Genomic DNA, 25,666 nt, shown 5'->3' with positions numbered 1-25,666 from the left:
ATACAACTTGCATGTGCAGAAGCCGCATAACCAATAATATCCTTATTTCAACACAACCAAAAGTTTAAAAAAAGCTTGACCAGGAACTTGAATATTCAGAAATGGAAGAGGTACGACGCTCTACTACCTCCATCAGCACCATACATATCGCATGAAGCAGCAGGATGCATACAAGACCACTGTTACATTTGAATTTGGCCATTCTAGTGATCGTGTGGGTCATAGAGATAGAGACCCCCCAACAGTCAGGCATTTATTACATATTCTGTGACTTTTCTAATAAAACATCATTAACACTACGTCAACAAGAAGTGTAAATTGTTCTGAAGCAATCTGCCATGGATTTTGGTGCGGGTCCATGACCGTCTATAAGGATTCCAAGGTAACCTTTGCATTGAAATTTTGTCACATAATTTGCTGCATATTTGCCTTATATTTAATCAGCTGTAAAAATCCACAGAATAAGTTGATTTTAAAACAAACTGCAGGTCAATTTCTGCACATAGATGAGATTTGGTCAAATCTTAGCCACTTTGTTGGTACTGTAAGCTGCAGTTTGTCCACCCAAAAGAATCAGCAGAGCATTATGTGAACAAAACCAAAGAGCAATTAAAATGTTCCTGCTTTTTGCAAATAAAGATTAAATTACAGAAACCATCAGCAGTAAATTCTGGCAGATGAAGATACAGAATAACGACAGTGATCACATACCTGTAGTCAGTGTATAGAGTTAGCTGATTCCAGACATTCCATTTTTTTTTTTTTTTCTCTAAAACAAAACTTAATGAATGATTACTGCAACTCATTTTAGCTAAGATTGGTCCTGTTGTGTTAGGGGCATTAGAGTGTAAGCTCCACTGGGAAGCATATGGTGAAAACCAGATTCTTACTGCAATAACTCACCTCAAATAGGCCAGCATTGGCATCAAAACAGCTTATGTATAAGATGGCATCTTCTCTTTGGTGGAATCGTGCAATCTTCTCCTCAAGGTTTTTGTGTATGGTCTGGTGAATGAAAGCGACACATATAAGATAATTAAGGCAGAGTTCACACAGCCTTGGATTTTATCACACATCTGCGCCCTGTGCTTTACACCACAGACCCATTCAAATACATGTGTGTGTTTGGTCTGTGAATAAGACCAAACTGCGACAGGATTTGGCTATTTTTGCGGACAATAAAATGTCCATCTGCATGAATAGACTATAATCGGTACCTGTTTTATGAGAGAAGACCACAAATAGAACAAATATGTGAAATATGGATGTGTGAATGGGGGCTCTCTTTCTTCTTTTTTTTTTTTTTCTTTTTTTTAGACATACATTATTGTACATTTTTGGGTTCAGGTTTGAGGTCTGATGGTCAGAAAAAAATTGAGACATGTCAGTTTTTTTATCTGCTCTGGGGCCCAAATTTTCCCATTCAAGTGAATGAGTAAAAAATAAAAAAAAAAAACGATGCATCATCCAAGTGTCCCTGTTTTTCACAGAATTGATAGAAACTTTGCACTGATGAGGGGCAGTACCCCAAAACACAGTGTCTGCAAATTGAGTTTCTGGTATTGGCTTATATCCTAAGTCATGTGATAAGGCTCGTTAAAGGGTCACTATGGACTTTTAGGATTGCTACTTCCTGTAGGTGGCACTATAGTTCTGGTCCTCTACCTCTCTGAAGAGACAATTTGCATATTTCCCAGAGGAGCATTGCAGCTTTAAAAGTCTCCTCACCATAACATGCTTAACACATCACTCTCTGCAAGGAGAAATGTTACCCCTAGATATAGAAACTTTGAAAAATGGTTATATCTATCTATATAGATATAGATATCTCGCTCTCTCATATATTATATATATATATATATATATATATATATATATATATATATATATATATATATATATATATATATATATATATATATATATATATATATCCATTAGAGAGAGAAAAAAAACAGATGATACACGGATTAAAGATGGATCCAGTACAATGAAGGAAGTGGGGGTGTTATTCTGTGTCTTTGGATTGTATTTCATCTCAGTTCACTGGTAATTCCTCCTTTTAGGTGACTGAATCTCGGAACTAGAGAAGATTTTTTTTTTCTACATCTATCAATGTCCTAAAAGAAAAAATGTATTCATGTAATAATGTGGAGGATGAATATCAGTCTGCAGTGGAATTTTGAAGTCTGGCAAACAGCTCCAGATCAAAGTGATTGTAAAATACTAAAGGATAAAAAGAGAAAAATTATCAAGAGATAAAAATATTTCAAAGATTTCTTGGAGAATGAATTCAGTAACTTGATTGGTTACTCGTCAGGAGCCGCTTTCCTTTGTAATAGCTTAAATATATCCAACCCATCTCTCACCGTCAAACCAAAGAAACAAAGTAAAAGGAACCTTACTAATAAAAAAAAAAAGGGATGTTTTCATTCAGTGCACTCACCTGGGTGCCACAGATAAACCTAACTGAGCTTAACCCAGCGCCATAACTACGCAATGCCTCATGTCCAGCATGAATGACCTCAGGGTGACTGGAGAAACCAAGATAGTTATTGGCACAAAAGTTTAAGATGCCTAAAAAAAAAAAAAAAAAAAAAAAAAGTTTAGAATTTTAACAATTTAAAATCTATTATTATATATAATAGATTTGCCTTATTACCTTGAATTTCTTTCCTCAGCCTTGCTGTATCCAGCAACCCACTAGACAGAAATCTAGCAATGACAGAAAGCCCATGTGCCACAGTGTGTACACTTGTGTGGGAATTAGAGGGATTCAGCACGGCAGATGGCGGGGCAAAACATCATCAGTGTCCAGCCCATAGCCTGGAACAGCTCATTTAGATATCTTATTGCTAAAAAATCTCCACATTTTTCTGATATCGGATTACAGATATCAAGATATTGTTTGATTCAGCTTCCTATTACATACATGCCCATATAAAAAGATTAGGAGGGTTAATCCTACTGACAGATTCCTTTTAAGTGCCCAATTAACATTTAATTATGTCCCCCGAGTCCACCCCCACATGTATAGCTTCCTAATACCCAGTATGATGGACAGTCAGGTCCCCTATATACAGTATAATGCACCCACACTCTATGATGTCCGCCACAGTAGTCCCCATGCTGTATGATGTCCACCACAAGTATTATTTAAAATAAAAACCTCATATACTAATCTAACCGCAGATACTGGCAAATAAACCGGCAGACAGAGGAAAAGCACAGGCAGGCCAATCTGGTGATGTCATTGCACCACGGCACAAACAGGACGTTCGAGACCCGGCGAGATGACGTCACTCCACCCTGGGTCCATCTAGTGTGTCACCCTGCCGTTCTGCAGGCCTAAAGAGACCTGCAGCCCACAGAACAGGGAATAGCTCTACCAAAGACTTCAGCTGAGCATGCCAATACAGTTAAAGGGGGTTTTCCTATGAACAAAAGTTGATTTTAATCAATAGATCTTGGAATAATAATAATAATAATAATAATTTCCACAATTGGATGCCCAGGAACTGCGGTAGGATCAGACCATGTTCCTGTACAGTCAGACACACCCATTACACAGTACACAGCAGGGGCACATTCATAAGATTATCTCAGCACAGGAACAATTTAGTTAAACACATCCAATTATGGAACTTATTATTATTCCAAGATCTATTTATTAAAATGAACTTTTGTTCGTGGGAAAACCCTTTTAAGTATGGCAGCCACTTCAGGTTGGCCTCTACAAGTCAGCCCCCCCCCCCTCCAATAGCTACATTATTTATGGAAATGTATAGAAAATGTGTGTATGTATACACACAGTGTTCATGCGTGTATGTACTGCATGTCATATGGTTATGTGTATACAGTACAGACCAAAAGTTTGGACACACCTTCTCATTTAAAGATTTTTCTGTATTTTCATGACTATGAAAATTGTACATTCACACTGAAGGCATCAAAACTATGAATTAACACATGTGGAATTATATACTTAACAAAAAAGTGTGAAACAACTGAAAATATGTCTTATATTCTAGGTTGTACAAAGTAGCCACCTTTTGCTTTGATGACTGCTTTGCACACTCTTGGCATTCTCTTGATGAGCTTCAAGAGGTAGTCACCGGAAATGGTTTTCACTTCACAGGTGTTTCCTGTCAGGTTTAATAAGTGGGATTTCTTGACTTATAAATGGGGTTGGGACCATCAGTTGTGTTGTGCGCAAGTCAGGTGGATACACAGCTGATAGTCCTACTGAATAGACTGTTAGAATTTGTATTATGGCAAGAAAAAAAGCAGCTAAGTAAAGAAAAATGAGTGGCCATCATTACTTTAAGAAATGAAGGTCAGTCAGTCCGAAAAATTGGGCAAACTTTGAAAGTGTCCCCAAGTACAGTTGCAAAAACCATCAAGCGCTACAAAGAAACTGGCTCACATGAGGACCGCCCCGGGAAAGGAAGACCAAGAGTCACCTCTGCTTCTGAGGATAAGTTTATCCGAGTCACCAGCCTCAGAAATCGCAGGTTAACAGCAGCTCAGATTAGAGACCAGGTCAATGCCACACAGAGTTCGAGCAGCAGACATCTCTACAACAACTGTTAAGAGGAGACTTTGTGCTGCAGGCCTTCATGGTAAAATAGCTGCTAGGAAACCACTGCTAAGGACAGGCAACAAGCAGAAGAGACTTGTTTGGGCTAAAGAACACAAGGAATGGACACTAGACCAGTGGAAATCTGTGCTCTAGTCTGATGAGTCCAAATTTAAGATCTTTGGTTCCAACCACTGTGTCTTTGTGCGACACAAAAAAGGTGAATGGATGGACTCTACATGCCTGGTTCCAACCGTGAAGCATGGAGGAGGTGTGATGGTGCTTTTCTGGTGACACTGTTGTGGATTTATTCAAAATTGAAGGCATACTGAACCAGCATGGCTACCACAGCATCTTGCAGCGGCATGCTATTCCATCCGGTTTGCTTTTAGTTGGACCATCATTTATTTTTCAACAGGACAATGACCCCAAACACACCTCCAGGCTGTGTAAGGGCTATTTGACCAAGAAGGAGAGAGTGATGCGGTGCTACGCCAGATGACCTGGCCTCCACAGTCACCAGACCTGAACCCAATCGAGATGGTTTGGGGTGAGCTGGACCGCAGAGTGAAGGCAAAAGGGCCAACAAGTGCTAAGCATCTCTGGGATCTCCTTCAAGATTGTTGGAAGACCATTTCTGGTGACTACCTCTTGAAGCTCATCAAGAGAATGCCAAGAGTGTGCAAAGCAGTCATCAAAGCAAAAGGTGGCTACTTTGAAGAACCTAGAATATAAGACATATTTTCAGTTGTTTCACACTTTTTTGTTAAGTATATAATTCCACATGTGTTAATTCATAGTTTTGATGCCTTCAGTGTACAATTTTCATAGTCATGAAAATACAGAAAAATCTTTAAATGAGAAGGTGTGTCCAAACTTTTGGTCTGTACTGTATATGTGTTGACTATGCAAATATAGTGGTTGACTTCAGTGTTTATACGTCTGTAAAACAGATCTGCGATATGTACATGCAACGAAACATGAAGCATCAGTATTTGCATTCATTGCTGTTTTTTTCCTGATTGTGCAAAAACCGAGGCCAGGTAATGGCCTTGTAGCATGTCAGATACTGTTTCTGGTAGGACCTAACAGTCCATGTGTTAGTGTGAAACATTAGACTAGCAATTAAAGTAACATGCTCAAGTCTCATGGTGGGACTATATAGAAGAGTAAAAAGAATCTCAGAAAAAAGGTTTTGTAATAAAAAACAAACAAACAAAAAATCATTTTTACACATAATTGGTGCATAACAGGGAAGGTGTTTCCAGAAGCAGAAGCTGGGCACACTGTATGGGAGATATGCTGGCATATTTGCAATTTTTAATCTACAATGTAAACAGGAGCTTGGGATACAACAACGCAGAAGATGAGGACACAGCGGTAACTTAACTAAAGATTATATTTATTACTCTAACACAGCAATTTGAATGATTCAGATACAAAATTAAGCAAGGTTAGCAGATTATTAGAGTGCAATAAAATGTTTTACAATTTACACGCAAGTTGCTCCTGCGGATAGAAGGAGTGGTAACAGTTCTAACAATTAAACCCCCATCATACAAGGCACTAAACAGGTACAATAGATGAAAGCCTCTCTGTTCTAGTACTCGGTCCTATAGTGCGCCACAGTCATTTGTGTACCCGCCTCGTCATTACCCTGTCACTCTGGTAGTAATGATACGCGCTGTCCAGGCCCTAATAGGAGTCTATAGTGCTACAAGTCCCTTCTTGGTGAGTCACTTATAACCCAAGTTGCACTGGCCACCTCCGTCCCCTGAAGCACAGACCCGGTCTCCAGTGTACCGTACTTCTACCCCTCACATCACGGATAACAAGAATGTCCTTCTCGCACAGTCTGCTCGCTTCTCATGGCTCTGGTCCAGATCACTTGATTTTTCACTCCATCACCTTAGCTCCAGTCTCGATCACTCGGGTCTAGTCACTCGTAATGGCGGCTACAAGCCAACTACATCACTCGTCCGTCGTGCTACGGGTTCAGGCATCAACTCCTCCCTTCACTGCCCTCATTGGCCTTTTATAATTACTAACTGCGACAGCGATCACCTGACCTGGTGTCTCCTCTAAACTCTTCCCCTCTGGAACCATGTTCTTCACTAGAGAGTTCCTGCTGATGCAATTCTTTCCACTTTCTCTTGTCCTGCAATCTTTGACCAGTAGGTGGCACCACTTGCTTGCAGACACCATGTTGGGCTTTAACTGTGGAAATCTCCCATTTGTCCATCTCCTTACAGCAATATCAAAACACATGATGTTTTCTGGAATAAAGCTGTGGGGCTAAAATAGTCACTACAACCATTAATTCATTGCAGGGTGTGATTTTCTAAATGGAGTAACTTTTTTGTTTTTTCTACTGTTCCGGAACCTCACGGGCTCTAGAAATGGTGCCCATAATCTATTCAAAGACTTTCCAAAAGCTAAATGGCGCTCCTTCCTTTGAGCCCTGCTGTACGCCCAAATAGCAGTGTATGGCCACATATGGGACATCGGAATACGCAGGAGAAACTGCACAACAAATTGTATAGTCTAATTTCTCCTACTACCCCTTGTGACAATTAAAAATTTGTAGCTTAAGCAACATTTTATGAAAAAAAAAAAAATTAACATTTTCATTATTTTCTTGAACAAAAATAAGTTTTGTAAATATCCTTAAAAAAAAAAATAAAAAAATTTGCTTCTAAACTTTTCAAACAAAATAAAAGGACGTTTGAAAAATGATGCCAACGTCAAAAATTTTTGCAGCATGACTATATGGTTTAAGGGCATTCAATATGAAAAGTTTGAAAATTGTTAGTTACATATAGTTCTATCTTTTTTTTTCAACCTATGAAGTTCACTTTCTCCGCCAGTTATACCTTATCTACCGCTATATTATTTAGAACACAAAATGCCATTTGTTTTGAAAAAAAGCATTCAGCCCTTTTTTAAATGCTGTTCTAGTATCCGCTATTACTACCTCCTGTGGTCGGGTATGCTACAGCCTGACTGCTCTAACTGTAAAGAACCCTTTCCTAGCTAGCTGTCAGAATCGCCCTTCTTCCACATGTAGTTAGTGCCCCCTGGTCCTTACACAAAGCAGGATGACTACATGGCATGAGACAACTAGGCCACTAGTGATAATCTCCTGTTGATAAAACACTGATAGTATTGAAACCACAACTCACAGCTCAGTACGGGACATCGCTGGAATCAGGGTCCCTGCTTCTACATCGTGCTGCTCTCAGATTACATAACAAGAACCTGCTGACAGATTCCCTTTAACCACTTCGCGCCAGAGCCTGTTTTTGCCTTCGTGACCGGGCCAATTTTTTCAATTCTGACCACTGTCACTTTATGAGGTAATTACTCTGGAACGCTTCAACGGATCTCCCTGATTCTGAGATTGTTTTCTTGTGACATATTGTACTTCATGATAGTGGTAAAATTTCTTTGATATCACTTGCGTTTGATTGTGAAAAAATTGGAAATTTGGCGAAAATTTTGAAAATTTTGCAATTTTTAAACTTTGAATTTTCATGCCCTTTAATCAGAGAGATATGTCACACAAAATAGTTAATAAATAACATTTCCCACATGTCTACTTCACATCAGCACAATTTTGGAACCAAAATTTTTTTTTGTTAGGAAGCTATAAGGGTTAAAAGTTGACCAGCGATTTCTCATTTTTACAACAAAATTTACAAAAACATTTTTTTTTAGGGACCACATCTTATTTGAAGTGACTTTGAGGAGCCTTTATGACAGAAAATACCCAAAAGTGATACCATTCTAAAAACTGCACCCCTCAAGGTGCTCAAAACCACATTCAAGAAGTTTATTAACCCTTCAGGTGCTTCACAGGAATTTTTGGAATGTGGAAGAAAACAATGAACATTTAACTTTTTTTCACAAAACTGCTACTTTAGCCTCAAATTTTTAATTTTCACAAGGGCAGCCAGAAAAAATGGACCCCAAAATGTGTTGTGCAATTTCTCCTGAGCACGCTGATACCCCATATGTGGTGCAAAGCCACTGTTTGGGCGCACGGCATGGCTTGGAAGGTAAGGAGCGCCATTTGACTTTTGGAATGGAAATTTGACTGGAATGGATAGCGGACGCCATGTTGCATTTGGAGAGCCCCTGAGGTACCTAAACAGAGGAAACCCACAACAAGTGACCGAATTTTACAATCTACTCCTCTGTATAAATTAATCTAGTGGTGGGAAAATAAGTAGATAGGTAAATGGTCACTAAACCCATAGATGAATTCCCACAGAGGTGTCATTTCTATAATGGGGTCACTTCAGGAGGGATTATGCTGTTCTGGCACTTTTCAGAGTACCAGAGCTAAAGAATCCCCCCTGAAGTGACCCCATTTTGGAAATGAAACCCCTCTGGGAATTCATCTATGGGTTTAGTGACCATTTTAACTCAATGGATGATTTCCAGAAACAAGCACGCAATGGAAGGTTTAGATTCTGGAGAACCCCCCCTGGAAATTAAGTGAGCTCTACTCGAATGTGTCATTCACTAAATGAACCAAATGTTTGAATTACAAATTGGGATACATTTTTACAGTTTAAAAACGTGGTTCTGTGTGGAAGATTTTAAAGCAGTCAGTGACGCATAAGGCTGGCAATGATGGGCATTGTGGGCAATAGTAGCGGGTATCATGCCTCACTCCTCTCTTAGTACATACACGACATCTTTTCTGGGGGTTCCTTCTTGTTTCCGTTGCTGGAATAAGTGCAATAAAATGTCGCTCAGTGAGTCTTTTCACATCCTCAGATTCTAATGGATGAGCGGGGCTAACACTTTGAAAGACAAGATTTTCAATTACCTTTTCTTGATAATCAAGAAAAGGATCTGAATTTCCTGCTTTTTTGTACAACACAAAAGAATTGTATGTGGCCACCTGAAACAAATAAATAACCAACTTTTTATACCAGGTATAGGACTTTCTTGATACCTGGTATGGCTGTAGAACCTGGTCTGCAAGGTCCACACCCCCCATGTGTTTGTTGTAGTCAATGACTGACACAGGTTTTTGCTTCGGAGTGGTGGATCCTAGTTCTACAGTGGCCCTTGTGGCATCTGTGTGGATCGAGCTGAGGACAAAAATATCCCTCTTATCCCTATATTTCAGGGCAAGCAGCTCTCCGTTGCGTACAGCCCCTGACTGCCCCTTTTGAAACTTTTGGTTGACCAATGGTTGTGGAAACCCCTGACGGTTTTTACGGATGGTCCCACAAGCCCCGATGTTGTGTTCAACCAGACTTTTAAATAGGGGTATGCTGGTGTAATAATTGTCCACATATAGATTGTAGCCTTTTTGAAAAAATGGACTTATCAGCTCCCAAACAATTTTTCCAGATGTCCCCAGATAAGTAGGGCATCCTGGTGGGTTTAGTTGGCTATCTTTCCCCTCATATATGCGAAAAGCGGATGTGTATCCGGTTGAACTTTCGCACATTTTATAGAGCTTTATTCCAAACCTTGCCCTTTTAGATGGGATAAATTGCTTGAGGTGCAGTCTTCCTTTGAATTTTACAAGGGACTCGTCTATAGAAATATTTTGTGTTGGGGTGTAGAGGCTTAAGAATTTTTCTGACAAATTTTCAATGATGGGTCTAATTTTATATAACCTGTCATGTTCTGGGGCATTTCTGGGCAGGCATTGGCATTGACTATTGTCGTTAAAATGCCAAAACCGCATGAGCATTTCATAACGGGTCCTAGGCAGAATGACTGAAAACATAGGGGTGGCTTGAACAGGGTGGTTGGACCAGTAGGATCGAATGCTCGGTTTTTTAACAAGCCCCATGGCAAATGTAAGTCCTAAAAAATTTTTTATTTCCGGGACATTAGTTGGTGTCCATAAATTTGCCCTAGCATAGTAAGATCGGGGATTCTGGCTTATGAATTGGGACGCGTATAAATTTGTTTGCACGACAATATGCTCTAGCAAGCTGTCTGTAAAAAACAAATTAAAAAAATGAATTGGTCCAAAATCTTCCACCTCCACATTTATACCAGGAGTGGCGTTGAAATCAGGGCTGAATGGAGCAGCCGAATCCGAAGCCTCCCATCTGGGAAATGCTAGATCATGTGGCAAAGCCCCTTGTACACTGGCGTGCGCCAATTCACTAGTAGCAGGGACAGCGCTTGTACTGGGCAGTGTTCCCTGATTTGGAGACGTTTCTCCAGTAGCGCTATTTGCCCCTATTGCTGTACTGGTCCTTGGGCTTGAGGATGGAACAGAATCACTGCTCATTTCTGGGCTCTCAGTGTCGCCGCTACTAAAGCCCTCAAAATCCATATCTCCATCTGAGATTGCGCTGTCATCAGTGTCAGAACACAGCAGGGCATACACCTCCTCTGCGATATAAGTCTGACGGGCCATTTTATTTTTAGATTTTTTGACTGGACTGAACGGACCGGACTGAAAGGACGGGACCGGACTGGACTGACCGGACTGATCTGACAGGACTGACAGGACTGACAGATCTGACAGGACTGACAGGACTGACAGGACTGACAGGACTGACAGGACTGACAGGACTGACAGGACTGACAGGACTGACAGGACTGACAGGACTGACAGGACTGACAGGACTGACAGGACTGACAGATCTGACAGATCTGACAGATCTGACAGGACTGACAGGACTGACAGGACTGACAGGACTGACAGGACTGACAGGACTGGCTGACTGATCTGACTGATCTGACTGATCTGACAGGACTGACTGATCTGACTGATCTGACTGATCTGACAGGACTGACTGATCTGACAGGACTGACTGATCTGACAGGACTGACTGATCTGACAGGACTGACTGATCTGACAGGACTGACTGATCTGACAGGACTGACTGATCTGACAGGACTGACTGATCTGACAGGACTGACTGATCAGACAGGACTGACTGATCAGACAGGACTGACTGATCAGACAGACTCACTAACCCTAACTCTTACTTTCTTTTTTATTTTATTTTTTTTTTTACTTTCACAGTGGCAAGGCTGACAGCTCTTGTCACACTGTTTCTCCTCTGCTCTCTCACTGAGATCGGAGGAGAAACTGCATTTATCAGGCAGATCGCCCGGGAAAGTTTGTTGCTAAAACAAACTTCCCTGGTGATCTCTCTGATTGGCTGGTGTGACGCTGACATCATCGAGACCTGAGCCAATCAGGTCTCGATGATGTCAGAGGTCACAGTACCGGGATCCCCGCCGCTGACAGGTATGTGGGGGGTCCCGATCGCCGACCACCGGCTGTCCCTATCTTTTAAATGCCGCGATCGCTATGGATCGCGGCATCTGGAAGATTGGATCAGGTCCCCATGATGTTAACCTGTTCCTATCAGGTCCCCATGATGCCACATGTCAGAGCTATCGCTCTGAACCGGTACCGCAGCGCTAGCAGGACTCTGGGGGTCCTGAGCGCTGCGGGACCACCCACCGTTTTTAAACGTCGACGCTGCACAGAGCCCAGGCAGCGCCGACGTTTATGTACAGTGGGCGGTCCTGAACCGGTTAAGAGGCTCCTGATTCATAAAGAGCTGTGACGTTATGTCCCAATCATGTGCCTATCCCGCCCCAGCTCCACCAAAATGGTTGAAAACGTCGCTGAAATGTTTGCACAGCTCTGCATGCAGACTTTTCAGAGCTTTGAGAAAAAAAAAAAAAGGATTAAAAAACGGAATTAGTTTTAGTTTTACCAGGACAGGAAGCACGAGAGGTTAAAAGCCCTCCCACCCCCAACCCCCTCAGTGATTTTCCAAGAACCACATTGGCTGGGTACAACAAATTTTTATTCCAGACTGCTTAGACATATGTTAAAGTCACATACAGTAGCAATATAGGGAGGGAAATAAGGGTGCTGTCATGTGGACTCCTGGAAACATCATTACCGGTAAGACTAATTCCGGTTTTCCAGTACGTCCCCAGGACAGCACCATAGGCGTATACCCAAGAACTCATAGCTTAGGGTGGGATAACTGCCTGAAGTACCTTCCTACCAAATGCAGATCTCTGCTGTGAGAGAAGATCTAGCTTGTACTGTTTGCAAAAAGTAGTATGTCCTGACCATGTGGCTGCAGTACATATCTGTTCAATGGTAGCGCCTGCTCTAGTTGCCCATGAGGTGGAAACTGCTCTGATAGAATGGGCTTTGATAATCTCAGGGGGAGGCTGTCCTTCTGAAAGGTACGCTAGATTAATCATAAATGTGACCCATCTAGCTAAGGATGGTTTTGAAGCCTTCCTGCCTCTATTTCCCCCCCCCCCAAACTGTATGAAAAGATTAGAGTCTGATCTCCAGTTCCAAGTGGCTTCCAAGTAGGCCAACACTGCTCTGCGGACATCGAGATGGTGGAACTCTTCCTCCCTCGGATTTCTAGGGTTTTCGCAGAATGATGGAAGAACCACTTCTTGGTTTAAGGTCATCGATGACACCACCTTCGGGGAGAAACTTGGATCCAGTTTGAGAATGATGCAATCATCCCGAATCTGCATACATGGCTCGACAACAGAGAGAGCCTGGATTTCACCCAACCGTTTAGCCGTGGTGATTGCCACCAAGAAGACTGTTTTCAGAGTCAAGTTCTTTATCACGAATTCATGAACTGGGCCGAAGGCAGGTTTGCAAAGGACTCTCAGGACAAGATTCAGATCCCACCGATGGGAAGAAATTCTCTTGGTAGGCCTAAGTCTCTGGATCGCCTTGACTAATCTGATTATCCAAGGGTGTGAGGACAATGATGCGTCGAAGAAAGCACTTAATGCCGCGATCTGCACCTTCAAGGTACTAGGTCTGAGACCGGTGTCAAATCCCGCCTGCAAGAAATCAAGGATCGCAGGGATGTCTGGTTGAGAGGTGTCCACCGCCCTGTTGAACTGACAAAGAGTCCTCCAGACCTTTTTATATATGGCTTGGGTTACAGGTTTTCTACTAGCCTGCATGGTCTGGATCACTCTGGCGGATAAGCCTTTGGTCTTCAGGATCTCCTCTTCAGAAGCCAGGCTGAAAGCTGGAGTTGTTTAAATTCTGCTGTAACAGTGGACCCTGCGTCAGAAGATCTTCCTGTAATAGTAAAATGATTGGGTCTTCCAACACTAGATGACGTAGAAGGGAGAACCAACTCCTCCTAGGCCAAAACGGGACAATTGCTATGACTGTCGTCTGATCTTCCTGAATCTTCCACAGCATTCTCGGAATTAGGGGAGCAGGTGGGAAAGCATATGTTAGACCCTCTCCCCAATACTGTTAGAGCATCCACTGCCAGAGGATGATCTCCTGGGTCGAGAGAGAAGAAAGATGGCATCTTCGCATTCGTTCTGGATGCAAAAAGGTCTAGGCGAGGCTGACCCCATCTGCGAGTCAGTTGTTGGAACACTTCTTCATTCAGTTCCCATTCCGAAGCCTTCATTTGACGCTTGCTGAGGTAGTCTGCCTCTTGATTGTCAGATCCCCGAAGTTGAACTGCTGAAGTGGAGCACACTATCTTCTCTTTTCCCCAAGAATATCCTGTTGGCCAGAGACTGGAGAAGTGGATGTCTTGGTCCGCCCTGATGTCTGATGAAGGAGACTGCCGTGATGTTGTCCGACAAGATCTTTACATGTCTGTCTCTCAAGACAGCCCGGCTTCTGTGTAGGGCTTCCCAAATCGTCTGTAGTTCCCAAAAATTCGATGATCGGGTCCGAATCTCTGTGGACCATGTTCCCTGAAGATAAGAATCTCTCACTCGAGCTCCCCATCCTGAGAGACTTGCGTCTGTGGTCACTAAAAGACAAGGTTCCAGAATCCACTGCACTTCCTTCTGTAGATTCTTCTGGTCGAGCCACCAGTGTAGAGAGTCCTGGGCCTGTCTGGACAAAGGTATCTTCATGTCTAGGTAATTCTGATGTCTGTCTGTCACTTCCAGGATGCATTTCTGTAGAGGCCTGGAATGGAACTGGCTCCATCTGACGCAGGTGATGCATGACGTCATGATTCCCAAAATACTCATTGCCTTTCGAATCGAAAGTTTTTGCTCTCTTGCAAAATAACGAATCCTTTGTGAAATTGAGAGCATCTTGTCTTCCGGGAGATAAGACGTTTGCATTCGGGAGTCGAGATAGACTCCCAGGAAGATGCGTTAAGTTCTTGGGACAAGATTGGATTTTTCTTTGTTCACAATCAAACCCAGGCTGGTTAATGTCTGTAGGACAAATTCCAGATGTTGCGTCATACCTAGAGGGGATCCTGCCACCAACAGGAACAGGATGTCGTCCAAGTACGGAATGATGGTAATATCACTGAGTCGGATATAGGCCACCACCTCTGCCATGATCTTCGTAAAGATTCTGGGAGCAGATGACAGGCCGAAAGGAAGACATCGGAACTGGTAGTGTAGAATCTGACTGCCTGATGGTAGTGCAAACCTCAGATATTGCTGACTTGAGGAATGTATTGGCAGGTGGTAATACAATGGGTACAGAAAGTATTCAGACCCCTTTAAATTTTTCACTCTGTTTCATTGCAGCCATTTTGTAAATTCTAAAGAGGTCATTTTTTTTCTCATTAAAGTAGACTCTGCACCCCATCTTGACTGAAAAAAAAATAAAAGCAGAAATTTTTGCAAATTTATTAAGAAAAACTGATATCACATGGACCCTTTGCTCAGACACTCATATTTAAGTCACATGCTGTCCATTTCCTTGTGATCCTTTTTGAGATGGTTTTACTCCTTCATTGGAGTCCAGCTGTGTTTAATTAAACTGATGGGACTTGATTTGGAAATGCACACACCTGTCTATATAAGACCTCACAGCTCACAGTGCATGTCAGACCAAATGAGAATCATGAGCTCAAATGAAGTGCCCAAGGAGCTCAGAGACAGAATTGTGGCAAGGCACAGATCTGGCCAAGATTACAAAAGAATTTCTGCACTACTCAAGGTTCCTAAGAGCACAGTGGCCTCCATAATCCTTAAATGGAAGAAGTTTGGGACCAGCAGAAGTCTTCCTATACATGGCCGTCCAGTCAAACTGCGCAAGAGGTAAAGAAGAACCCCATGATCACTGTGGCTGAGCTCCAGAGATGCAGTAGGGATATGGGAGAAAGTTCCACAAAGTCAACTATCAATGCAGCCCTCCACCAGTCGGGCCTTTATGGCAGAGTGGCCCGACGGAAGCCTCTCCTCAGTGCAAGACATATGAAAGCCCACAGAGTTTGCTCAAAAACAAATGAAGGATTCCCAGACTATGAGAAATAAGATTCTCTGGTCTGATGAAACGAAGATAGAACTTTTTGGTAATAATTCTAAGCAGTAAGTGTGGAGAAAACCAGGCACTGCTTATCACCTGCCCAATACAATCCCAACAGTGAAACATGGTGGTGGCAGCATCATGCTATGGGGGTGTTTTTCAGCTGCAGGGACAGGATGACTGGATGCAACTGAAGGAAACATGAATGCAGCCAAGTACAAAGATATCCTTGATGAAAACCTCTTTCAGAGTGCTCTGGATCAGACTTGGCCTAAGGTTCACCTTCCAACAAGACAATGACCATAAGTACACAGCTAAAATAACAAAAGGAGTGGCTTCATAGTCTTCCTTCAACCTTAAAAAAACTAAGTCCATCTAGTCCAACCCATAGCCTAACTTGTTGATCCAGAGGAAGGCAAAAAAACCCATGTGGCAAACACTAAGCTCCACATTGGGGAAAAAAAATTCCTTCCCGACTCCATACGACAATCAGACTAGTTCCCTGGATCAACGCCCTATCAAGGGATCTAGTATTTATAACCTGTAATATTATACTTTTCAAGAAAGGCATCCATGCCCTTCTTAAATTTTAACAGTGAATCACTCATTACAACATCATGCGGCAGAGAGTTCCATAGTCTCACTGCTCTTACAGTAAAGAATCCCCGTCTGTGATTATGTTTAAACCTTCTTTCCTCCAGACGTAGAAGATGCCCACTTGTCCCAGTCTCAGGCCTCAGAGTAAAAAGATCAACTGTGACCATTCTTGACTGGCCCAGACAGAGCCCTGACCTAAACCCAATTGAGCATCTCTGGCAAGACCTGAAAATGGCTGTCCACCAACGTTCACCATCCAACCTGACGGAACTGGAGAGGATCTGCGAGGAAGAATGGCAGAGGATCCCCAAATCCAGGTGTGAAAAACTTGTTGCATCATTCCCAAGAAGACTCATGGCTGTACTAGCTCAAAAGGGTGCTTCTACTCAATACTGAGCAAAGGGTCTGAATACTTATGACCATGTGATATTTCAGTTTTTCTTTTTTAATAAATTTGCAAAATTTCTACTTTTTTTTTTTTCAGTCAAGATGGGGTGCAGAGTGTACTTTAATGAGAAAAAAAAAAATTAACTTTTTAGAATTTACCAAATGGCTGCAATGAAACAGAGTGAAAAATGTAAAAGGGGTCTGAATACTTTCCGTACCCACTGTATGCATCCCTGAGGTCCAGGGTGCACATTACCATGTTTGTGTCTATTAGAGGAATGGCTGATCTCACTGATTCCATGTGGATTTTTTTGTAGCGGACCCATTGGTTTAGGGGTTTCAGATTGATAATTATACGGAATTCCCCTGATGGTTTTTTTTTTTTTTTTTTTTTTTTACTGAAAACAGAGGAGTAATGGCCCCGATGTTGGTCGCGTTCTGGAACTGGAACAATAACCCTCTGTTGTAAAAGCTTCTCTATGTCTGCCAGTAGACGGGAGAGTGAGGAAGGGGAACCCTCTGTCAGGCGGAATTTGTGTGGGGGAATTTCAGAAAACTCTATCCTGTAACCCTGTGCTATAGTTGTTAGTATCCAGGGATTTTGAGTGACCCGATGCCAACTGTTTTTTGAAAAACTTTAAATCGCCCCCCTACTCTGACATAGTCATTGCAGTTTTGAACGGGAGCTAGTACTGGGCTGGTATTTTTTATCTTTGTTCCCCTTATTAAAACTCCAGCTCGTGGACCCCCCCTTTTTCTGAGTGTTATATTTACGGGAGGGGAAAGGTTTGCGAAAGGGCTGCTCCTTTTTCTCCTCAGGGAAGCCCTTCTTTTTACCGGACGCTTTTTCTAGAATGTTATCTAACACTGGTCTGAATACTCTGAGCCCTGAAAATGGAATGGAGCACAGCTTGTTCTTAGAAGCTGTATCCCCAGACCATGTCTTTAACCAAACAGCTCTTCGGGAGGAGTTGGAAAGCGCATTATTTCTGGCCGCAAATCTGACAGATTGCGCCGAACCGGCCATAAAATTCGTTGCCATTTTTAATAGGGGCAATGATTGAAGGAGAGATTCCCTCAGGGTGCCATCCCGTAGGTGACCCTCTAGCACCTCTAGCCAAACTTTCATGGATCTAGCAATAGATGTAGCAGCAACGTTAGACTTAATAACTGCCACCGAGGCTTCCCAGGCTTTTTTCAAAAGTCCATCTGCCTTCCGATCCATAGGATCTTTAAGTCCTGATGAATCCTCAAAGGGGATAGAGGTTTTCTGGACCACTGGGATGTCAATCTTAGGAATAGTGTCCCAAACATTGGTGTCCTCTTGATCAAAGGAGAGCCGGGTGTGGAAGTCTCGTGGAATAGAGAGTCTCTTCTCCGCATCCTCCCATTCCTCCAGTATCATGTCCTTCACATGAGCATTAACAGGGAAAATCATGGATCTCTGGGTTCTAAGACCACCAAACATCTCATCCTGAATGTTACTGCTCTTCTCCGTCTGTTCTACCTGCATGGTGTTTCGGACGGCTCGTAGAAGAATATCCATACCATCTGAGTGGAACATATACTTTTTCCGTTCCCCGCCCTGAGGTGGACTAATGGTCTCACTGTTATCAGAGTTGCCAGATGGGTCGATTTCACCCTCAGAAGATGGTGTTATATCTTCTCTGGGTCCCCGGATATCCTGGACCCCTGAACCTGGGGGCTGCAGAGACGTAATAGAAGCCTGAACTTCTTCTTTGATTATACTACGCATCTCATTTAAAAAAACTCTGTGCTCCTCCTTTAACATGGAGGCTCTACACTCAGCACATAGACGCTTTGTATATTAGTCGGGAAGTCTGATGTTACAATCCAGGCACCTCTTGGATTTCACTGTGGCCTTTTTTCCTGCATCCTTCTTTTTTTCAGAAGGAGGTGGTAAGTGCACAGAGATATCCTATAAAATATATGGAGGGCCTGGTAAGGGCAAGTTCATTTAACCATATGAAAGGTAATGGTACACTTACCTTCCCTGGATCGCCCCACAGTCATGTATCAGGGTGTGACACATCAGCCATTGTACTGCCAGAGTTGCCAAAGCTGTAAACCTGCCTTTGATGCGCCCCAGACCCCTTTTCTACACCTTACCTGGTCGTCCTGTCATTTTCTCCTGCTCCACTGGCATCTGGTCGAACCGTGTTTGAATCTCCCGCGGGACCGCGGACTGGAAATAGTCATCCCCGACCTTCCGGTTTCGACGCCGGGAGAAGCCAGGTCCGCCCAGAGCAGGACGCAGAGAGCCCCAGCGATAGGGAAGCGGCACCCGGAGGCTCCAGCACACTGGAGGGCTGATGGACTCCCGACAGGGAGTGTCGGCCCAGGACCCACTTGGCGGCGAGAAGGAGAGAGCTGCGGCCGCCCCGATCCCCCGGGCCCCTGTGAGTAATACGAATTACCACACCAGTGCTCCCTGCACCAGCGCTCCTCCTGTACTCCCTGTCCTGTGTAGTGACAGGAAAAACACTGAGGAGGTTGGGGGTGGGAGGGTTTTTAACCTCTTGTGCTTCCTGTCCTACAGAGGATATGGGATTACTCCTCCTATGGTGCGGTTATGGGGACGTACTGGAAAACTGCATTAAGCCTCATTCAGACGTACATGTTAAATCTGTGTTTTTCATGGATACAAGACAAACCCATTAGAGTCTATAAGACTGTACACATGTCCATGTTTTTTCATGGACTGCATGTCAGTGGCAAAATCACAAAGCCCTGTCCATTTTAGAAAACCTTAAGGTCTTAAGCTACAAGTCTGCAGTCACTAAGTAACTGCAGACCTGTGAATCCTCACCGCACACTGAGGATTCTGCGATGTCACCGCCAGGAACAGCAGTCACGTGACCGCAAATATGTGATATCCATACTCCAGGCCACAATCTGACTAGATGCAAGTGTATTGAGCGAGGTCGGAAACAGTCTAGTCAGACTGTGGCCAGGAGTATGCATATCGTTCCCAATGCTGACAGCGGAGAATCCTCACACCATGCAGTAGAGCCCCTTTAATTTTTTGCAGCATATCTGGTATTTTTTTTGTCTTTTGTAAAAATAAAAAAAAAAAATGCTGGTTGTTAAATCAATAGGAAAAATATGAAATGATTGCAGTGTGCTTTATTTTGCCACATTTTTTGGGATTCTTTAATGGTTGTTTTAGTTATGTTTTTTATGCCCCCTTAACCCCCCCTAAAAAAAAAAAAAATGCATGAGAAAATGCCCGAAAATCATAGCTTTATTAATTACAAGCTGGAAAAAAAAACGCCACAGAAAAAAAAAGTACTGTGTGAAGGAAATCCTGTGTTGTTCAGAAAAATCAAAGTCAATATGTGTCAAGAAACCGTGTGACCTCTAGACAAAGCCTGACAAATAGATTGTGCAAGTCAAAAGGGGGTCGAATTTGTGCATCAGCAAATTTGTGGGAAGTCTGTGATTGTGTAAAGCAGTACTGGTGTATAAATCATACAGCAATGAGTAAAAAGTGTCCTGGGAAGGGAACATAATCTGGACCACACCCTACTGCTTCAGTATAAAAATAATTCAAGTACAACATAAAAGAGGACTTGGGCATACAGAGAAATTGTGGGGTCCTATAGCAAAAGTCTAAAATTGTCCTCCACATCCAAAAATAAACAATTATAATTGCTGCAAGGGGGCTGTTAGGACAGTCACGAGGCATTAGCAAGGATGCAGTGCAATACACATGGTAAAACCTATATTAAAATGTATGTAAAAACCTGCATGTAACAGATGTGAAATCCATAGTGGAGAAAGTTTGCGGTGTGATGACTTGAGGGTACTTCTCGGTCTGTGTATGGACAGTAATGCATGACAAGGTCTCTCCACCCAAATTTATAGCATCATAGACAGATCGGCTGTAAGCTTGGTTTGGGAAACCCACAGTTATTTGGGGTATTGTGGTCTGCAAACAGGCCGTAAAATATTCTTGTGTGAACCCTGCCTTAAGCTGGATTCAGATGTCCGTGAAACATGGTCCAAGTGCCGACCACGATGCACCAATTATTCGCAGGTCTTCTCATCTGAACTTCACAGTATCATATCCCTATGACACTGCCAAGTTCAGGTCAGTGGAGCCGCAATCAGTTCATACATCACAGTTCGTATTCGGACCGTGTTTCACAGAAGTCTGAATTTGGCCTTATTCCTTCTGTTAGTCAAACAAATTATTTATATGTATTTGCAAAACAGACATGTAATTAGACAGGATTCATCAGCATTCATTGATGTTATTTTCTATTTAGCTTTATGGAGAAAAATATCAATAAATGCAAACACACATGGTTTGCTGATGAAATACTGATGTACCTGACTTTTAAGAACTTCCCGTACACTTTAACTGGCATATTCTGCCCATAGAATGGATGAAAGTAAAATACATGCTGTATTTTTTAAATAGTCGTAAAAAAAAATAACAATGTGAAATAGAGATTACAAATACACCCATTTGGATATAAGCCTTATGGTATGTTCAAACAGAATGAGAGCGATTTATCAAAGTGTTTTTGCTGAAAACCGGAGTAAGATACTGGGAAAAGTCACAAATAATTTTTTGGAGCCACATGGAGTTGCATAAAGATTTTGCAACTTTTGACATTTTAATGCCCGCTAAAATGGGTGGAGCTGGATGGGGCGTAGCTACGCCCACCTGTCTAATGTGCCAGCGGTTTGTACACTAGAACTGTTACTAGAGGCGCTGCTGATGTTCCGTCCCACGTGACAACTTCAGCCAATGATGTTGTGGTCACATATGAATGGAATGAGGGCACGGAAGGCTGGGATGCACCAAAGAATCAAATACGCTTCTAGTTCGTAAGTCAATCTGCAGCCAGATCCACACGATTTTGTGCAGATTGGCGCTGCTGACTTTACTGCGGATACTTATGGATTTACTGCAGAACGTGTGAGCAGCATGTGTAAACTTACCCTTAGACCGGGGTCCCACTAGCATATGGCATCGGATGCGATATGCTAATGACATTCAGCTCCTGCTCTGCTGCCAGTGTGAGACGAATGTCAGTGCTCCGATCCTCTCGCACAGAGAGGATCGCAGCACAGCTGCGGAGGGGACGGAGAAATCAATTTCTCCATCTCCTCTGTTGCTGGCATCAGCGGGAATTGCACTGCACTCGGATATCACCCGAATGCAGTGTGATGTTTCACACTCGTTATATGGGCGCGTGCGATCCGAATCCAGCATGCTGCGATTTTTTTTTTTCCAGCCCATTCGCAATCCGATTGAAGCTGGAAAAAAAAAAAAAAAAAAAAAAAACACGCCACTGAGCACACCATCATAGGATTATCAGATTGCATCGCAGGTGAGAGCGAGCCCTTAGTGTGTATTCACCCAAATTACATACATTTCTTCAACTGAAAAGTTTGATCCATACATCTGAATGATGTTTCTTGTGACAAGTGCATCTCTGAAAAGCTTATACTTATGTATTGGATAGCTGTAGAAATCTCTGCAGCAAATCAGATGAGTGTGCACAAGTTCTAACAGTAATGCGTCTTTCACCATGTAAAAAATGTATGAAAATTGCTTGAGCCCACCACATACAAGTATGCAGAGATTAAGTTTCAATAAAGTGTTGTAAAACCTCCCCCAGATGACAGCAGAGAAGGGAACTGGTGAGAAAAATAACTTCTGGTATATAAGTTCCATTGCAAAACACAAGCTTTACCAGCTGACTAAGTTCATATGTAGGAAAATGTTTTCCATTTATGTGCACAGGGTCATGCCTGTAATCTCCATTCTGAGAAATGGGACAGGTTTTGGACTCAGACGTCCAAGCAAATCGGTCGAAGCATGGACCGGCCGCGGCTCTCCGGACCGAATCATGACAGCTTTGTGTATTTCTATGAGGTTCTATTCTTGGGTCAGAAGACCCGCGGTCAGTCCATGCATTGCGAGAAGATCTTGGCTGTCTGAATGAGCCCTTAGAAAGTTCTGCAATAAATCAGTCACATGTGACTATACCCCAAGGCTGAATTTACACTGCTTCTGAAAACCGCAACAACCTTGTACCGCTGTGGAATTTCCATTGTTTCCTTGTATAATCACTTTATTTTAGCTGTTTCACCTGTAAAACTGTACGGCAATTTTGTTCGTTTGTGCAGTTTTGCAAGAGAAACAGGGAGGAAGATCACAGCGGCTTAGGACTGTTGCAGTGTGATCACAGTCTAGAACTCGAACACTGATCCACTAGCCCTTTTTCTATACAATCATCAATGCCATTGCCCATATTATATTTTTTCTGCATTTTGTATGTTTAGCAAAGCAGATCATTATGTGGCGGAGGATTCCAATATTAGTATTCACAGCTTTACAGTCACTATTTTATTGACTAAACACAATGACATTGCCTAGATCCCATTTTTCAGACTTGTGCTCATTCTGCAGCCAGGATCACAGAGTTGCTATAAATCCCCAGTGCTGCTGTATTCTGCATGTAAGGTGACACGTCATACCCAGATCTGGGCTCACACTGTGCTGGTGGCTTTTGAGGACACATGGTGCACATGCTGCCCAGGGATTGTATAGTTAGACATGCTGTATGTCTTGTTAATAAGGATACCTGTGTTCTTGCCATCTACTGTGATGTGTGGTCCTTGCATTGAGGTGATGATCCTCTCGCTCTTCCATGTCCCTGCTTCCTTTATATTCTCAATCTCCTTCTTCAAAATCTCTCTAAAGTGGGCAACAGTGGATTGTGCACGTCCTGGCCCGAGGGGCAACCTCGAAACCCATGTAGTCCACATCATTACAGCTGCTCCACTACCTCCAGTACAGGCTGTCATACCATGTGGATGGGAGGTGTGTACCGCTGCAGCCAATCAGCAGCCAGAACATCGGTCTCTCCCATTACTGCTCTGCTCTGTCAGCGCCTCCTGCTTAACCCCAGACTATCCGGTGCAGCCCACGTCATGTAGAAATGGAGCCAAATACTTTGATTGCCAATATCTCCGCAACAGAGAGGCGAAATAAAAGAAAAAAAATGTTTTTCTGCTCTGCAGCCACTATTATCATTGTGTGTCCAGCTCAACATGAAAAATGTCGTGAACGGTCTTCTTTAGATAGAGCTGGAGATACTCCGAGTGAGAATGGCTGTATAATCCTGAAAATAAGATTAGTAAAATGGTAATTTTTGCATTAGGCCTTGTTCAGACGTCCCTTTTTTCTAAGACGTGAAAAAAAAGGACTGAACGGTAAGCTGGATCTGATTTTCATCAGTATTTGGTCAGTGAGGACATTTTTTGCTGTTGGTGATTGCAAAGAAAAAAAAATTGCAAAGTTTCAACCACCTACAATCTTAAAAATGGATAGCACCCATGTGCTGGATAGCACCCATGTGCTGCTCGTTATTTTCATGGTCCCATAGACTTGTATGGGTAAGTTTGATCCTTGACTCGGATTGATGACTGTGATATTTTTGCAGACTGACAGTCCGCAAAAAAAAGCGACACATGCAAACAGCATCATATGAATATAGTCTTTTTTCATGTATAACAAAAAAGGGTCTCTGAATGAATCTTGAGGACTTCAAACAGGATTATAAAACTCCTTGTCCAGCATCCAGTCCGCTGCTCTGTGGCAGCTGGTCTTCACTTCTGTGCCCAGCCTTCTTGGCCCAGCATCCTAAGCACCTAAGGCACTGACCAGGCCCCACAGCGTCACTACCAGACACCAGACCAGGAAAGCGTGAATCAAATTGCTCATCTCTATTATGCAACCATTTTTACATGGATTTTCAAAGTAAGTTTATCAGCCTCATCATGTCTAAGATTTAAAATATATATATATACACCTTTTATTTTTAAATTAGTTTGTATTTTGAAATGTGGTGACAAAGCCTTGTCATTGTATGTGGACTCACACAATTAGATCAAGATGTGTTTTAGGCGTCTTTCAAATGTCCGGATATTTCCAGTACAAGAAAACCTAGTACCAAAGATGTCCGTGTGCACCTGCATGGCACACATGTGGAAACCATGTGCAGCATCAGGATCACACGTACAATCGCTTGGGAATTAGCAGTACAGTTAGCGCTGCTCCCAAGCGCCAGGTGCTGAAGCGATCACTCATCATTGTCCCCTGTTGGTGTTGCGATCAGCGCAACCAAGGGGACAATGAGGAGAGTAGTATTCTGCTCCCACTGTATCCTGGTGTAAAAATAAGAATAAAATAAAAAAATTCCTTATGCTCACCTGTCCGAAGGTGTCCTCCCTGTAATCCATCTGACTGCTCACGCCGTCGTTTATTTTGTTCTATTTTTACACCAGGACACAGCGGGAGCAGAATACTACTCTCATCATTGTCCCTTGCTCGCGATGATCGCCGCGTCGGCAGGGACAATGATGAGTGATCACTTCAGCACCCGGCGCTTGGGAACAGCACTAACTTTACCGCTGATTCCCAAGCGCCGGTACGTATCACATGGATGTCATCTGTGTGTCATCAGTGTGGGACGTTTTGTGGCCCATGCAGCGGGTAAAAAATGGACATGTCAGCGTGTTTTGCCCACGGACACACGGTCTGTGGAAACACACTGACATGTACACAGACCCATTCATTTGAATGGGTCTAGGTGTGTCAGTGTCTCCAGTACGTGTGGAAACTGTCACCACACGTATCGGACACACTGACGTGTGAAAGAGGCTTTAGCTGGAGTACAAAGACATAGGTTGGCTTAGATGCAAGTGTGCGATGGCTGAAAATCATAAGGTTGTTGATTGTCAAATTATTGCTTACAGTAAAATATCCTGCAGTTTTATCCACAAAGCTGTAGTATCATTAACTATAA

At 42.8% G+C, this 25,666-nt stretch overlaps 1 protein-coding gene across 1 annotated transcript in view; it reads right to left on the bottom strand.

Annotated features, from left to right (window-relative positions):
* Positions 1 to 23,719, bottom strand: part of GCAT (glycine C-acetyltransferase) — a 45,465-nt gene extending 21,746 nt beyond the window's left edge. Inside the window, exons 1-3 of the mRNA XM_073642714.1 lie at positions 23,441 to 23,719; positions 2,447 to 2,577; positions 904 to 1,005 (exon numbers count right to left, since the gene is read on the bottom strand). Of these exons, the coding sequence (XP_073498815.1) occupies positions 904 to 1,005; positions 2,447 to 2,577; positions 23,441 to 23,663 (456 nt within the window). The 5' untranslated portion in view covers positions 23,664 to 23,719. The remainder of the gene's footprint in view (positions 1 to 903; positions 1,006 to 2,446; positions 2,578 to 23,440) is intronic.
* Between the last annotated feature and the right edge of the window lie 1,947 nt (positions 23,720 to 25,666).

Source organism: Phyllobates terribilis, unplaced genomic scaffold (assembly GCF_046119375.1).
Source record: "Phyllobates terribilis strain yellow unplaced genomic scaffold, ASM4611937v1 Scaffold_8__6_contigs__length_399053987, whole genome shotgun sequence".
Taxonomy (NCBI): domain Eukaryota; kingdom Metazoa; phylum Chordata; class Amphibia; order Anura; family Dendrobatidae; genus Phyllobates; species Phyllobates terribilis.
The sequence above is the reverse complement of the archived record's forward strand: the minus strand, read 5'-3'. Positions and strand labels throughout refer to the sequence as shown.